The following is a 14,257-nucleotide window of genomic DNA, read 5'->3' as shown; positions in this document are numbered from 1 at the left end:
GCTATTTTTCTTTAAAAAAAAGTCAATATTTCATTGTAAGAAGTTACTTAAAACACCTGTAGAAATACAGTTAACTAATTAAAACAATACAACAAGTTTTACATACTTGATTTGTTATTTAAACTAGTTTTTTTCTTAATACATTAAGTACTGTTTCAGTACATTTGTTTACAGTAGTGTAGAAGTGATTTTTATTAATGGGCGAGGTGTTCAGGTCTTCCAACCAATGAGATCTATTCTTCAGATTTTGTAGGCGGGACTTGCAGCTCTATCAGCCACTCAGCGCTCACCATTCGAAGCGCGTGGAGAAGTTAGCAGTCGGGTGCCAGTCTGGTCCGTAGCCACGATGGATACAATACCATGGTTATTGCTCGCCATTCTATTTATTACAGGAATACAAGAAAACAACGGTAAGTACTTTAAACCCCCTACATGTACTCTGGTTTTGTGTATTTCACAGGTTTCCACTCAGCTACACTGCTGCCGGCAACGATTTTGGGCGGAAAATGTCTTTGTTTAAGAAACCCGAAGAAGCGGAGTGTGTCAAACTAAGATGGCGCAGGGGTCGGTGGCTAGCCTGCTTCTGCCTGTCTGTGGAATGTTTATTGTCTGGGTTTTTTAAAAAATCGAGAAACTTAAAGTCGCCGTTGGGGTTAAAGTCCAGGGAGAAAAGCTACTGTTGGAAGCTATTACTTGTCCCTCCCTTGTTTTCGGCTGTGCAAAGTAGTACGTTCTGAGTATGTCCAGTTCCTCAAACGAAAAGTTGGCTTCATCGCTGATCTGGATGTTTGCTTATTTGCCAAGCTTTGGTTGTTCATTTACGTTGTGGCAGGACGTGTTCTTTCAAAGTGCCTGTGGCAAATATTTGAACAAATTACTGCAGGGATGAATGTCACTGACTTACCAGCCCGCCTCAAGTTTACCGTTATAGTTCCATATAATATGGTTTAAGTATTGAAAATGGCATACACTTGCTGAAATACCCCGCTGTTTTCTTCACGTAGTGTAGGATAACGCTAGTTTTATTTCGTTTCAACACTTTAAAGTATGAGCGGAAGGTTTGGAGATTGTGTGTATCAGCTTCTGTCTATCAAATTTACGTTGTTCTTGTACCGATTTATTGGCGTGAACGTACCATTTATTTTATGTGGAAGACCTTTCAGCGTTAATTAATGACATTTTCTTTATTAGCGTGAATTCATCCTTCCAATTAACGTGTACGTTGAAGTAATGTGCTTACTACTACATAATACTACAGTTCACGCCTTTTGCTGCTGTGGAATTTTGCGTTTCAGCGCTGGCGTTGCGCCGCGTGTCTTTTTTCACTGGTAACAGACTACGGTTGCAATTGAATAGTGAACGCTTCATGCACTATGCAATTTTAATAAAGATACAAACATGTAAGAAAAAACCTTAGTCTTACTTTATTAGGGTGGTTACAGCAATCAAATTAATATTCAACAGTTATAAATACGAACCAGCATTGATTTTCTTCACATCCTCAATCGTTGCCATGTAACACACCCATTTGCAGTATTTTGTGGTTGGCTAGTTTCATTAGTTAATGTGTATCCAAAAAAGGAGGTTCTATCTTCGGAACATCCGATTGTGAGCTTTTCTATTGACTCAAGCGTTTTCTTTGTGTGTCTTCCCTTTGTGTAGAGAGCATGGGAGCCTGATCATGAGTGGAGGGCGCATGCTTTTCACGCACAGCATCCATTGGGGCTGATCACAGCCTCCCCATGCCAAAAGCAGAGCGGTGTCCTCACATAACACCCAGCTGCCTTAGAATTAGGGGCGGTTATCGAATTGATACGTTGGCTTTGGGACACGAGAAAAGGAACAAATTCCACATTCTTTGTCCTGCAAGAGGATTATCATGGCGTGTGTCCAACATAAAGGGAGGCGGCGTCCTTTACATTAGTCAGGGATGTAACATTTTTAAATGTATATATTAAGTCTGTGTTTGTGTATGTTAACATACATTTTAAAACATGTTAATGTGTTGTGCTCCTGGAAAGAAAGAAACCTACCCTTGCAGTTTATACGCCTGTTAACAGGAACATAAAGGCTCATGCATGTCTTTATGCTTCCATGTGGGGATGAAAACACACTTACACACACACCCCCATGAGCAAAACAGCCACACACATCCAAACACTGGCAGTGGGTTGAATTAGATGGTGTCTCTATCACACATCGCATCCTAGTAGCTCGCACCTAATAGGCTGTGTCCTTGTGGTCTGTCACCCTCTTCTCCCTTAGCCTTCCACCCCCAGGCTCATTTGTCAGTTCAACATCACATGATCCTCTCCCCTCGCCCCCTTTTCAGAATGATAAAAACAGTCCGTGACGAGGGAGAATATTGGGAGATCTGTTTGGAAGGTATCTTTGCTTTAGAGTTGCTGCGGCTTGTGAGAAACTGAACCAAATCCCTTCATAATTCTGCTAGAAGTTCAAATTGAAATATGCAAAGGCTTATAGCCTAACACTGCAGCTGGTATAAAAGTTAACCGTATGAGATTTTTTTTTCATGGAATTCACATATGCAGGATGTATTCCTTCTTTATTAAAACTACAATAACTAAGGGTGTAACGGTACATGTATTTGTACTGAACCGTTTCGGTACGTGGTGCTCGGTTCAGAACGGAGGCGTACCGAACGAGTTTCTGACGTAATGTAACCCTTACTTTTCGAGGCTGTGAGTCGATCGGGTTACAGTTTCTTTGTGTAGATTATATTTACTCCATCTTCTCTACTATAATGAGGACCAACACGGTAGGACAGTATAACCCAGAAACCTCAACGGCGCGACAACGTGGCCGCCGCGAGAACGCAGTGAAACGCGGGCGTTAAAGTCAATCAGCCAATGTACACCAGTCGCTGTGCGGCTGCGTAGGGAAAAAAATGATTCGTTGAGGCATTTCATTTGTAAAATATGTGTTAAAATCTTTGTCATTGGGATTGCTTTTCTCTTTAGCACAGGACTTCTTTTTTCTTCTTTCTTTCAGAAAGAAAGCTGACCAATACGCGGGGTCTGAAAGGCAAATCGTTGTTGGGTTATCTTTGAGTACCCGCTACTTTTTGAGCAGAATTCTAGCTTTGTATAGGCTAATGTTCCTATTGTTGAAAGCACAAAGGTGTGTAATAAAGAACTAGCACATTTCTATTTTGCATTTTGTTTTCTTACTGTACCGAAAATGGACCGAACCGTGACCTCAAAACCAAGGTACGTACCGAATTGAGATTTTTGTGTACCGTTACACCCCTAACAATAACAATGTTTCGATATCTGTTTTGTCTGTACATGACGTGTATATTTGAAACACAATTCGGGATACAGAAGCTGCATCTACTAACCTATTTTATTACTCTGATCATAAGTTATTTCACGCAAAACTGCTACTGAAGTCCTGACAGTGCGGCGTCGCAGTGAACAGCACACAGAAAAGAGAGGATTTATTAAACTACTTTGCAAAGGTCAACCGATTGCGAGGATGTGAAATGAAGGGTGTTGTGTACATTTACCTGACACTCAAGTCAGGAAGGTAATGTTAATGGACATCAACTTCACATTGATTGGGAGGGAAAACCTTTTCACATCATGCAAATTATTCATGATTTGTATTCACACCTTTCATTGTAACAGGGAATGCATTAGGATGTGATGTGATGGGGGAACAAGTTCTTGTGCTACTTTTGTGATGACATTAACTCTTACTGGATTAGATACAGTAGAAGGACATAATTCATTTTAGAAGCAAGGCCTTGTGATGTCAAGCCCACTAACATTTCTGTGTGAATTGATGAGTTGCTCTCTTTCTGTCCCACTTTCAAAGATCATCTCCTTGACCTGAACCTGCTAAGTTCACTATCCAGAGTTCGGGAGTTTGTTCTTGCAAAATTTGGCGTCTGTATCTGGACATTGACATGGCCAAAGTGATGTCCGGGCCACTGGCCAGGTGTTCCCAGTTAATGATCCAAATGTAGCTATTCGATCCAAGAACCAGCATGGAAACAAAAGCAGCGACAGTGGTGTTGTCACACTTGTAAACATCAAACCAGATGTTTTTTCTTGGTGAAATTCCTTTCCGCATGATTAGAACACACTTATTAATTATAGATCACATTGTAAGATTTAGGAATAGCCCTCATCAACATACGTTTTTGGTTTTAGATTTTTGTAGATGAATGCATCACTGTACTATCCCGTAGCAGAATTGACACAAATTATACAAGTGATCTGTATAGGGCTGCAGTTATCGATTATTTTAGTAGTCAATTAATCGATGAACTACTTAGTTCGAATAATCGAGTAATCGGATAAAGAAAATAAAAAATTAAAATACCTGAGCCTCAAACGGTATAAAAAATTAATAAGGATCTAGGTACAACAAAAGAACAATTGGCTAACTTACATAGCAAAAGTCCGCTAGCTTAAATGCTAACATTTTTTTTTTTTTTTTTTTTTTTTACAATGCTCTTAACAAATGGTTCAGGCAATATTCCTATACACTAAATTACGGATGCTTTAAAAAACATTAGCTCAAACAAAAACTTAGCTTATGTTGGTCTTAACAGGGAGCTGCTGGATTCAGCCACGTGAAATGAGGCAGACCAGAGGGCAGTGTATCCACCCTAATCAATGAAATGAAATGGAAACACTTTCAAAATAAACCATTACAATGCCACTTTAATTAAACGAATACTCGAAGCAACAAAATTTAATTTGAATATATTTTTCCAATCGAATACTCAATAGATTAATCGTTGCAGCACTACATCTGTATATAGAAAATACAGTATTTATCAAGTATTTACTCGCCAATGCCATTGTTGGCACAGGTGATGATCAATCATGTTTCTATCTAATGGGCTTAGCTATGCTGATCATCATCAGAGTTAATCATGAGAATGCCATTTAATTATCTGACTACTGATGCTTTACTGTCATTATGTGTACACTCAGCCGGACTGACAGTTGTCTAGTTCTTTGGCAGATTTGAAGAGGAGCAGTTGAATGCGAGCAGATGATATTGTGCTCATTAAACTGGTTTACTCCTGCTGATTTGTTCCCCTCTTCTTCTGAAACAATAGCTACGGTCCTGGTGCTACCTGTCAGAGCCAACCAGGTGCTATCAACATAAACCAAATGATCAACAGCATACACACGAACCGTTAAATATTCAAATATGATACATGAGAAGTACACAGTGCAAAGATGCTGAGGGAAAATTCAGTTCAGGACAAATATAAACGTTTGACTGGATCAGTCGAGCGACAATTGCATGGATATTTGGTAACACAGACGGTGTGCCAGGTTTAGCAGTTGGTGGGACAAAGTTGTAAATATGCCATAAAATTGCACTGGGAATAGCAAACTTTCACCCCACCAATCTGGCCACATTGGGGATTAGCTCGCATTTTGATGAGAAGACTCAATACAAGACATAATAATTCAACATTTTAACTACAGTTAGCTTGAGTTTTAAATGGATTGTTCAAATAAATGCAGTATTGCAGAGTCTATCAGTTGTTGTTGATGCTTGAGCATTCGTGTGTTCATAAACATTGTGTTCTATTTTCTCCTTGATATAGACCATCTAAAAGTTTGACTGAATTTCCTGAATCAATAGAGTTTTAGGCACGCTCCTACCTCCTGCCTGTCTGTCTGTGTCACAGTACTGTATATTGTTCTGAGGTCTGCCACCGTTGGTATGAGCAGCAGAGAAATGCAAAGCATTCATGTGACCCTGGATGTCCGTTGTCCTGGCCCAGGGAACCACGACTAATTTGAGAGGTTGTAGCTGTGCCACCAGCCATTCGATTCAGAAGCACCAAAGCGTTAATGAGTTACACCCTTACTTTGCTCTTTTTATGAGCAAAACGGGGAATCTCGAGCTCTAATTGTAATGGGTAAAAATAGTGGATTTCTTTTGTCGGATTGGGTACATAATAGAGGTGTGCATCGGCACTGACCTCACGATTCGATTCGATTACGATTCGGAGGGCCACGATTCGATTCGATTTGATTCGATTCGATTAAGAGGGCCACGATTCGATTCGGTTCGATTCGGCAATGCATCACGATGCATTAAAGCCTGGGATGCATTAAAATGCTAAAGCAAAGCATATTTTTCGTGAATCATGAGGCAACACAAGCGGTCAGACATTAAACACCTTTTTATAGGCTCTTGTGTCATTCCTGGTTGTAGTTAAATGAAAATAGTAATATATATAAAAATAATAAAAAAAACATCACAGCATTTAATTAGTGCTTTGAATGAGACCAGGGCTTTCTTTTTTTTTTTTCTACACACACTAGCAGTCTTTCATTTTTTACACACCGCATAAGTTTGGTCAAGTTTCCCACCAACCTCATAGAAGCCAAAATGTCTCCATATGCCTGCTTTCAATGTCTTTGGTGCGTCAGTAATCTTTCGCGCTTCCTCTTTCACCGCTTCAGCCATTGTTAGTATGTCTTATCTCTGCTTTCTTGAGTGCCACTGCGCAATTGCGCATGTCTGTGACGTTACTCCCGTGAGGAAACAGATTTGAGTTCCTCGTCCCCCCTGCATTGCTTGTACAATAGCTCCCTCTACAGGTAAACATGAGAATAATAATACAAATGTGGAAACCAAATCCATTGCATCACTGGAAGATTTTTGAACGGACTTATATATTTTAATATGTGCTGAATCGATTCGGCTTGTTGCCCGCATCGAATCGCATCGTCCATGGCCCGCATTGGGATGCATCGCCGCATCGATTATTGTTGACAGCAGTAGTACATAATAAGATACTAGGAAGGGTTACAGGAATTGCAAGCCTTTGATTTGGACTGATTATTACCATGAGTTTATTGTGGTACTGCTTAAATTCCACAAAATGGTCAAAAGTCATTTTCATGCTTGCTAAATCATCTGAAATGATGATGACAGTGATCTACAGCAAAATTTCCGTGCAATACAAGATCAAGCAAACCGATAATCGACCTGAAATAGGATTCAGATCGTACTTTAGGTAAAAGAAGCTAACCTCGACCAAGCTGGGCAAACCTATTACATGTGCTAATAGAAAACAACAGTTTGCTGTTCGAGGTAAAAATCCAGCTGGAGTTTTGTGCCTCCATGCATTATTTATGGAAGACAAACTGAAGTCTTCATCATAAAAATGAATGCAATTTTCTTTTTTCCCCACCATATTGGAAAAATTGTGAGCTTCTGCAGGACATTTTTCTGATTGTCCACAGCTTGCAGACGAGTTCACAGACACCACATAGCATGTCTGTGAAAAACGTTTGCCTAGACGAATGAGTCAACGTATTCCATTGGCAGACGCTTATCAAAGACTCATTTGTAAATCTGGTATCTCAGGACTACTACAGAGTTTTGTGTCATGTGTGTTTGTTGTAATGTAAATTCTGCTGATCACATTAAACAAAACAATACCAATTAAACGTATTGGTTCCTCTAACATATTGCTGTATTGTTAAGTATTTATCTTTTGTAATTAGTATTGACTAGTGACTTTCAAAAAATGTTTACTGTCATGACAACTTTCCATATAACATGCACCTAATCTGATACCGGGGATCCGGTTTAGCTGAAATATACACTAAAGTCTTGCTTTGTGTTGTGTTATTGACATGTAGTGCATCAGAACCTCAGCCATTGACTAACCAAACCTTGGCAATGTAATGTTTTTTAGCTCGGCGGCTTTGGCTTTTTCACTCATTATGTGGTTGATGTAAATTTGTTTTCATTGTTTTTGTGAAAGATGGTATCCAGTAGATTACAAGAGACGAGCCTCCATGACACGTCTCCATCATATTAGTTTTTGTTCGTAGAATGTGATGTGAAAGTTATTCACCAAATGGCATTTAATTGTCTTAAGTGGATGATTCACCCTGCATTAAATTTGGGCACAGTGGCCACTAAGCATCTTTTACTCTAGCCCATTTCATCACGTCTTGACTGACCAGAGAACTCCATTAAAAAAAAAAAAAAAAAACACCTCCCCCCTCCTTCACACACACACATAGGCACAACAAAACCATAAATCAGTGGTTCTTAACCTGGGTTCGATCGAACCCCAGGGGTTCACTAAGTAAAGAAATGCAGAGCCTATTTTCGTATGCTAATTAAATCTTGCCAAGGTGGCTTATTAGACCAGGTTTTGGACTGGTTGTCCTCCCATTTTACAGGCTTAAACCATTTCTTTTAACTGCTAGTCCTTGATCTGATGGGAGGAGAAACTGGTTTGCTCAGTGGAAGGTTAACTTTCACTTGGTATTAGGGAATACAACAGGGCAGCGTGGTCTCAAATTTTGACATGTTTATAAAACATGCTCTCAAAATGAGAAGAAGTTTGAACGGGAGTTTGCTAAATTATTAGCTTGCTAGCCTAGATATATTGGTTTTGAATTAGAAAAAAAATTGTCCAAAGGGTTCGGACAATGAAATTTGTGGGGTTCGGTACTGCCATAAATTAAGGCCTGCTCTTTGCAATACCATGAAGTAGATTAGTCATAAATTGATTGCAACGTCGCCTCATTTCCTGTCTTTTGCTATGTTTTGTCAGAAATCTGATATGCGCAGTCACCAATTAGACAAAAGTGATGAGGAAAAAAACCCTTTGGTATTTTGAGGTTTCTTACGGAAATGTTCTTGATTTCGATGTGTGTGTGCTTGTAGGTTCATGCAGCTGTCAGAGTGTTCGCTGTTCAACCTTTAGATCAAACTGCTACATATTCATTAGAAGAGAGCTTCAGACAGATGTATGGCCTAATTCCCCTCCCATTTTCAGTTTCTATGGCTTCCCTAACCCTCGTCTTTGTTCAGTCAACAAAAAACTCACATAAAGCTGATCTAGTTTCTTCTAATAGTCAAGCAGGTGCAATTTTCCTTATGGATGTATTGCAAAATTTGCAGCTGCAAGTATAAGCAACAACTACAAATTCAGAAGTCTAAAACATTGTTAAATAGGGGTGTAACGGTACACAAAACTCTTGGTTCGGTACGTACCTCGCTTTTGAGGTCACGGTTCGGTTCATTTTCGGTACAGTAAGAAAACAAAATGCAAAATATAAATGTGCTAGTTGTTTATTACACACCTTTGTGCTTTCAACAATAGGAACATTAGCCTATACAAAGCTAGAATTCTGCTAAAAAAGTAGCGGGTATTTAAAGATAATCCAACAACAATTTGCCTTTCAGACCCCGCGTATTGGTCAGCTTTCTTTCTGAAAGAAGAAAAAAGAAGTCCTCTGCTAAAGAGAAAACCAATCCCAATGACAAAGATTTTAACATGTATTTTACAAATGAAATGCCTCAAAGAATCTTTTTTTCTTCTTCTTATGAACGGTTTTCAAAAGCTTTATTGGTGGATTTTCTCAAGTTAAAGCACCACACAGAAATGAATAAATTTAATTGTGTAAGCAGGATCTGTGTATTATTCATAAAATTTAATTACAGGTGTTTTAGCTCATTTCAATTATTTTATTTAAATGGGCTAATATTTATTTTATTATGTGTTTATATTTTACAAATGTGATGTATTCATTTATATTGTATATTTTATGCAATATTTTTGCGTATATTATATTTTACTTTAGTTCCTATGTGAATGTTAGTTCCTACTTGTTTTGTTGTGGTAGGAGAAAAGACAGCAGTAAATCAACAAAGACAAATCAACTGTGCCCCGATCTACAACTCAAGAGATCTAATGGACTCAAAAAGTGGGTTACGATTGCCTATTAGTTTGAAAATCGACCGGATCCACTGTATTTTTACAGGAGTGACTTCCGGTCTGCCCGATCCTAGCTACCGGTAGTAGTATTGACGCGGAAAGGGCGCGTCTCGCGTCAAATAATAAACTTTGCCGTTCTTTTCGCGTGCGTCGTTTTGAGCTGCTTCTGGGACGCGTTACGCGGCTGCACTGCGACCGGTGTGCATTGACTGATTGACTTTAACGCCCGCGTTTCACTGCGTTCTCGCGGCGGCCACGTTGTCGCGCCGTTGACGTTTCTGTGTTATGCTGTCCTACCGTGTTGGTCCTCATTATAGTAGAGAAGATGGAGTAAGTATAATCTACACAAAGAAACTAACCAGATCGACTCACAGCCTCGAAAAGTAAGGGCTACATTACGTCAGAAACCCGTTTGGTATGCCTCGTTCCGAACCGAGCACCAAGTACCGAAACGGTTCAATACAAATACATGTACTGTTAAACCCTTATTGTTAAATAAATGCACATTGGGTTATTTTGGGTTGTTGAGTGTTGAATACAGTTCATATTAGTGTTTGTGTGGGAGGTTATTTTAGGCAACATTGTCTTGTAAATTTCTGCAAAAAGAAAAAAAAAAAACTTAAGCTTGGGATCATGTACTTAAGAAGTTCTCACAACATTTTTAACTTGATTTGGCAACCAAAACAGTCTAGTCGGGATCGATTCAAAGACCTAAGAATGAAATATTAATATTCACTGTCAAATCTAAAATTGTTGCCTTGTTGACCTACGTTGCATTGGAAGCAACTGGGAGTTTCAGAACCTGCAATTGATTTCCAGTTATCTGATGTCAAGGACATTTTCTGGTCTTCTGGCCCGTTTATACTATGAGACATGATTTAGTTTACACCATACTGCGCCGCTTTGGCTCCAGCAAGGACAAATAATTCAGTGGGCAGATAGCCGGTCTTCTCTTCCTGCCCCAAACAGGCAAGCGCGCACACATTTAGCTAGGCACATCTGGTGTAGACAATGAGATGGCCATAATGGAACACTGGAATGGTGGCTGGGGGCAGGGAGGATATGGTTTGTGGGGCCTATGGAAATGACTCTCAAAGGTGAAAGGTCATGCTAAAAGAAAGGGGGAATGCGTTAGCTTGCTTACACACTCATTCACTCCCATGGAAGATCTCAGGATTGAGATGGGGGCAGGATGTTTGCAGAAACTACTGAAAAACACACATCTTGGATGCAGAATCATTCCGCGTCACAGTACAAACAGGCAACCTGTATGGATGTTCAATATCAATATCAATTGGCTTTTAGAGTAATAATCACAATTATTCTGATCAAGACAAAAGTCACTGTTGTTTGGAGCTCCAGACAATTTTTCTGCCCTTCAGGAAATGAGGTAGATTGATTTCAAAGAGTTACTTGGCTCCTATGTGACCTGAGCGGAGAGTACAGCAGGTATTGGTGTTAAATTTAGGATCGGTGTTTGAAATGTCATACGTTGCACTTCTTTCAAATCTCAGTGAAGCATAGCTTTCAACATTTTGAATTCTTTTTAAGTGCCTCATGTCAGAATTGGGCTTTTAAGTTTTTGGTGCTTGAAAGTATTCTTTGTTCCTCTGACACGTCTCTCCTTGTCATTCTCCTGGGAAATTTTCTTCTGGAAAATAAACCACAGGCTTTTTAAGAAAGATGAGAAATCTATTTTTTAATGCTTCAAAGTTTAGTTTATTAAGATACAAAGACACAAAAAAAAAACTTATTTATGACAGCGACCAATAGAAAGGCATAACCTAAATTCCATTCTGAACAAAATCAGTTATCGCTTGGTGGTTGTTTTTGATTCGTTTATATGCTAAAACATTCTCTGCTGCTCTCAATTTTATTTTCGTTTTAATAAGAACACCATAATGAAGGCTGTCTCAAATGACTAATTTTCTCCTGATTAGTCAGCTGACAATTTTTAGGATTAGTTGACTAGTGTAATTTAAAAAACAACAACACTTGGAACACTTAAATTCTTTATTAAAGTACAAACAAACATGTAAATAACAATAATACATTACAAATAAACAATGAGGTCAAATGCTGATAGCATTAACTAGTGCAAAAGAATGGAATGTAAACAGATTCAGAACACTGACTTTGCCTTTCCAACATGATTCAAAACAATTCTTAAAAAAAATATCCAGCATTAATATTATAGTATATTGCTATATATAATAGTATAATAATTATTCATTGCCAATCAGATTTCTCATAAATGGTGTAATTTCAAAACTATTCTTAGTGTAAAATCTGAATCCTGAAGTATGTGGGATTAACTCCAGAAATTGTTATTTATATGGCGAACATGACGTGCTTTAATTTTGAAATGTTCACTAAATGTTCACTTTGTTCGCTAAACCGCTAACCGTAAGCTTTACAGTCCGCAAAAAAAGCACTTTTTGTCATTACATGTGGTGTCAGTATTAGATTTTACTCATTTTTTTATTTATTTTTCGTTTGCAAATGCTGTTAACCAGCCATTTGTCATGTTTGAAGTGTCACTTTTCAACCGCAAGTTCGCGTTTTGGAGAAGACTGCCAATGTTTTATAGCAGGCTAAAGTAGGTTGTCTTTTTTCCCATTAGCCTCAATGTAGCAATGCTAACGTTTACATTGTTTAATATAGATGTGTTTCTTTATTTTGTATGTCTGAACTTTAATTCTAAAGTGTGTTGATGACCACTAAACATCTGTGAAGGGAACTGGAGTCTCATATGCTGTCAACACTCACGTACAAATATATGCATGCATGCGGCGATAAGACGCAGCCTTGAAAATTACCGCCCTCATTTTCATTTTTTTGATAAATGGACTCATTGCATATCGCGACAGGCTTAGCAACTTCAATAAAACAAGTCGTCAGTTAGTTAGATGGACTTAATCTCTGCCAGCTTGTCGTCTCCTGTCATCTTTCAAAATTACAACTGGGTGACTGTGCTTTAGGTGTTCATAAAGATACACGATAATATCGGTCACCGATAATTATCGGCCGATAATGGCAATTATGACGTCACACAGATAATCCAGATAATAAAAAAATTCAACCGATAATGCAATCCGATAATTATATACTTGATTTAGCCTCCAAATGTGCGCAACCGAAGAATTCAGCACGCCGCCTCCTCAACCCCTCCCCTCTTTGAAGCCCCTGAGGGAGGAGGGGTTGAGGAGGCGGAGTTACACGAAAAGAAATAGTTGACTATTATGGCGGCTGTTACTAAAAAAACGACGCTCTCGCCATCTGCGAAACATGTACCGTAGAAGTTCCACGAGGCAGAAAGAAAGCGTCCTCATTCAAAACCACTAACCCAGCAGCCATTTAAAACTGCATCACAAAGATTTTTGGAACGAATACGAAGCTGCTGCTCGCGGGAATGCTAAGGCTATTGTAAACACAAGCTAAACTACGGGGCTTGTGACAATACAGAGTCGACTGTTTGGGAATGCAGCCCAAGGCGGGTGGTAAATTCGCATCTAAGGCTAAACACCGGCACGACTGGAGACCGATAGTCGGCAAGTAGCCGTCTTCCGACGGAGCCTGCCGCTCTGGCTGGTCCGGCAGGCCGCCGGCGCCTCGCTGTAGGCGGGGCGGGCCGGGCCGAGCCCGGTTCCGCGGCTTCAGGACCTCCGGCGAACACCCCGGTTTCTCGAGCGTTCCCCCATGGTGTGCGAGCCAGGACCCGAATACGCCGCGGCGAACCGGCCGGAGCGGGCGTATTTGCCGGTACGAACGTAGCTGCCGCCGCCGCCAAGACATGACACGTTTTTTATTATTATTTTTTTACCTAAATGACCCGAGAATCAAAGCCCTGGATAAAAAAATAATGCAGTTTATACGACCACCATTCTTCATGAAAAGTGATGTCCAGTAAGCAAGCTTATCATGACGGCACAGTGGTTAGATGATAATTTAAACATGGAGAAAACGAAGTCAGCCAGTCAATAATGCATTCAGTATGTAAAATGACAAGCGGTCAGATGACTTTGTAACGCTGCCCTTATTTTCGGCTTAACAAAACTCGGGCAAAAAAACAACACGCACGCGGGTGCGAGCTCCAACTCCGTCCAAATAGTACTGCTGTGTATCAGTTCAGCTGCTGTAAAGCAAATGTCGTGAAAGCCGCAAATGTAAACAAAGCGCTGCAGAATTGGTACATGACATCTCGCTCTTTTGAGTTAATCATTTTCACAGTGTGCAACAAAGCATATAACATTAGCAATCACTTTTCAAATTATTTAACTTATTTCTCTGATCAATTACAGTCACAGTAGATAATCAAATTCTTAAATCAACATTCTATAGCCACAAATATTATTCAAAATCTTTCCTTCTTCCAAGTTTTTGTTTTTTTTAGGATTAAGTATAATAATGTATTGCTTAAAACAAGGCTGTTAAGATTATTTTCAGCTAGCTATTTTTCTTCCAAGAAATCTGAGAGAAATACACTTGAAGCGATGGCAGATAATT

General features: G+C 39.4%; 1 protein-coding gene across 1 annotated transcript in view; it reads left to right on the top strand.

Moving 5' to 3' along the window:
* The first annotated feature begins 310 nt into the window (after nucleotides 1-310).
* tgfbr1b (transforming growth factor, beta receptor 1 b) overlaps nucleotides 311-14,257 on the top strand; it is a 73,557-nt gene continuing 59,610 nt past the window's right edge. The window contains exon 1 of the mRNA XM_057824050.1: nucleotides 311-410. Within this exon, the coding sequence (XP_057680033.1) occupies nucleotides 347-410 (64 nt within the window). The 5' untranslated portion in view covers nucleotides 311-346. The remainder of the gene's footprint in view (nucleotides 411-14,257) is intronic.

The sequence above is a fragment of the Corythoichthys intestinalis genome, chromosome 20 (assembly GCF_030265065.1).
Source record: "Corythoichthys intestinalis isolate RoL2023-P3 chromosome 20, ASM3026506v1, whole genome shotgun sequence".
Taxonomy (NCBI): Eukaryota; Metazoa; Chordata; class Actinopteri; order Syngnathiformes; family Syngnathidae; genus Corythoichthys; species Corythoichthys intestinalis.
The sequence above is the reverse complement of the archived record's forward strand: the minus strand, read 5'-3'. Positions and strand labels throughout refer to the sequence as shown.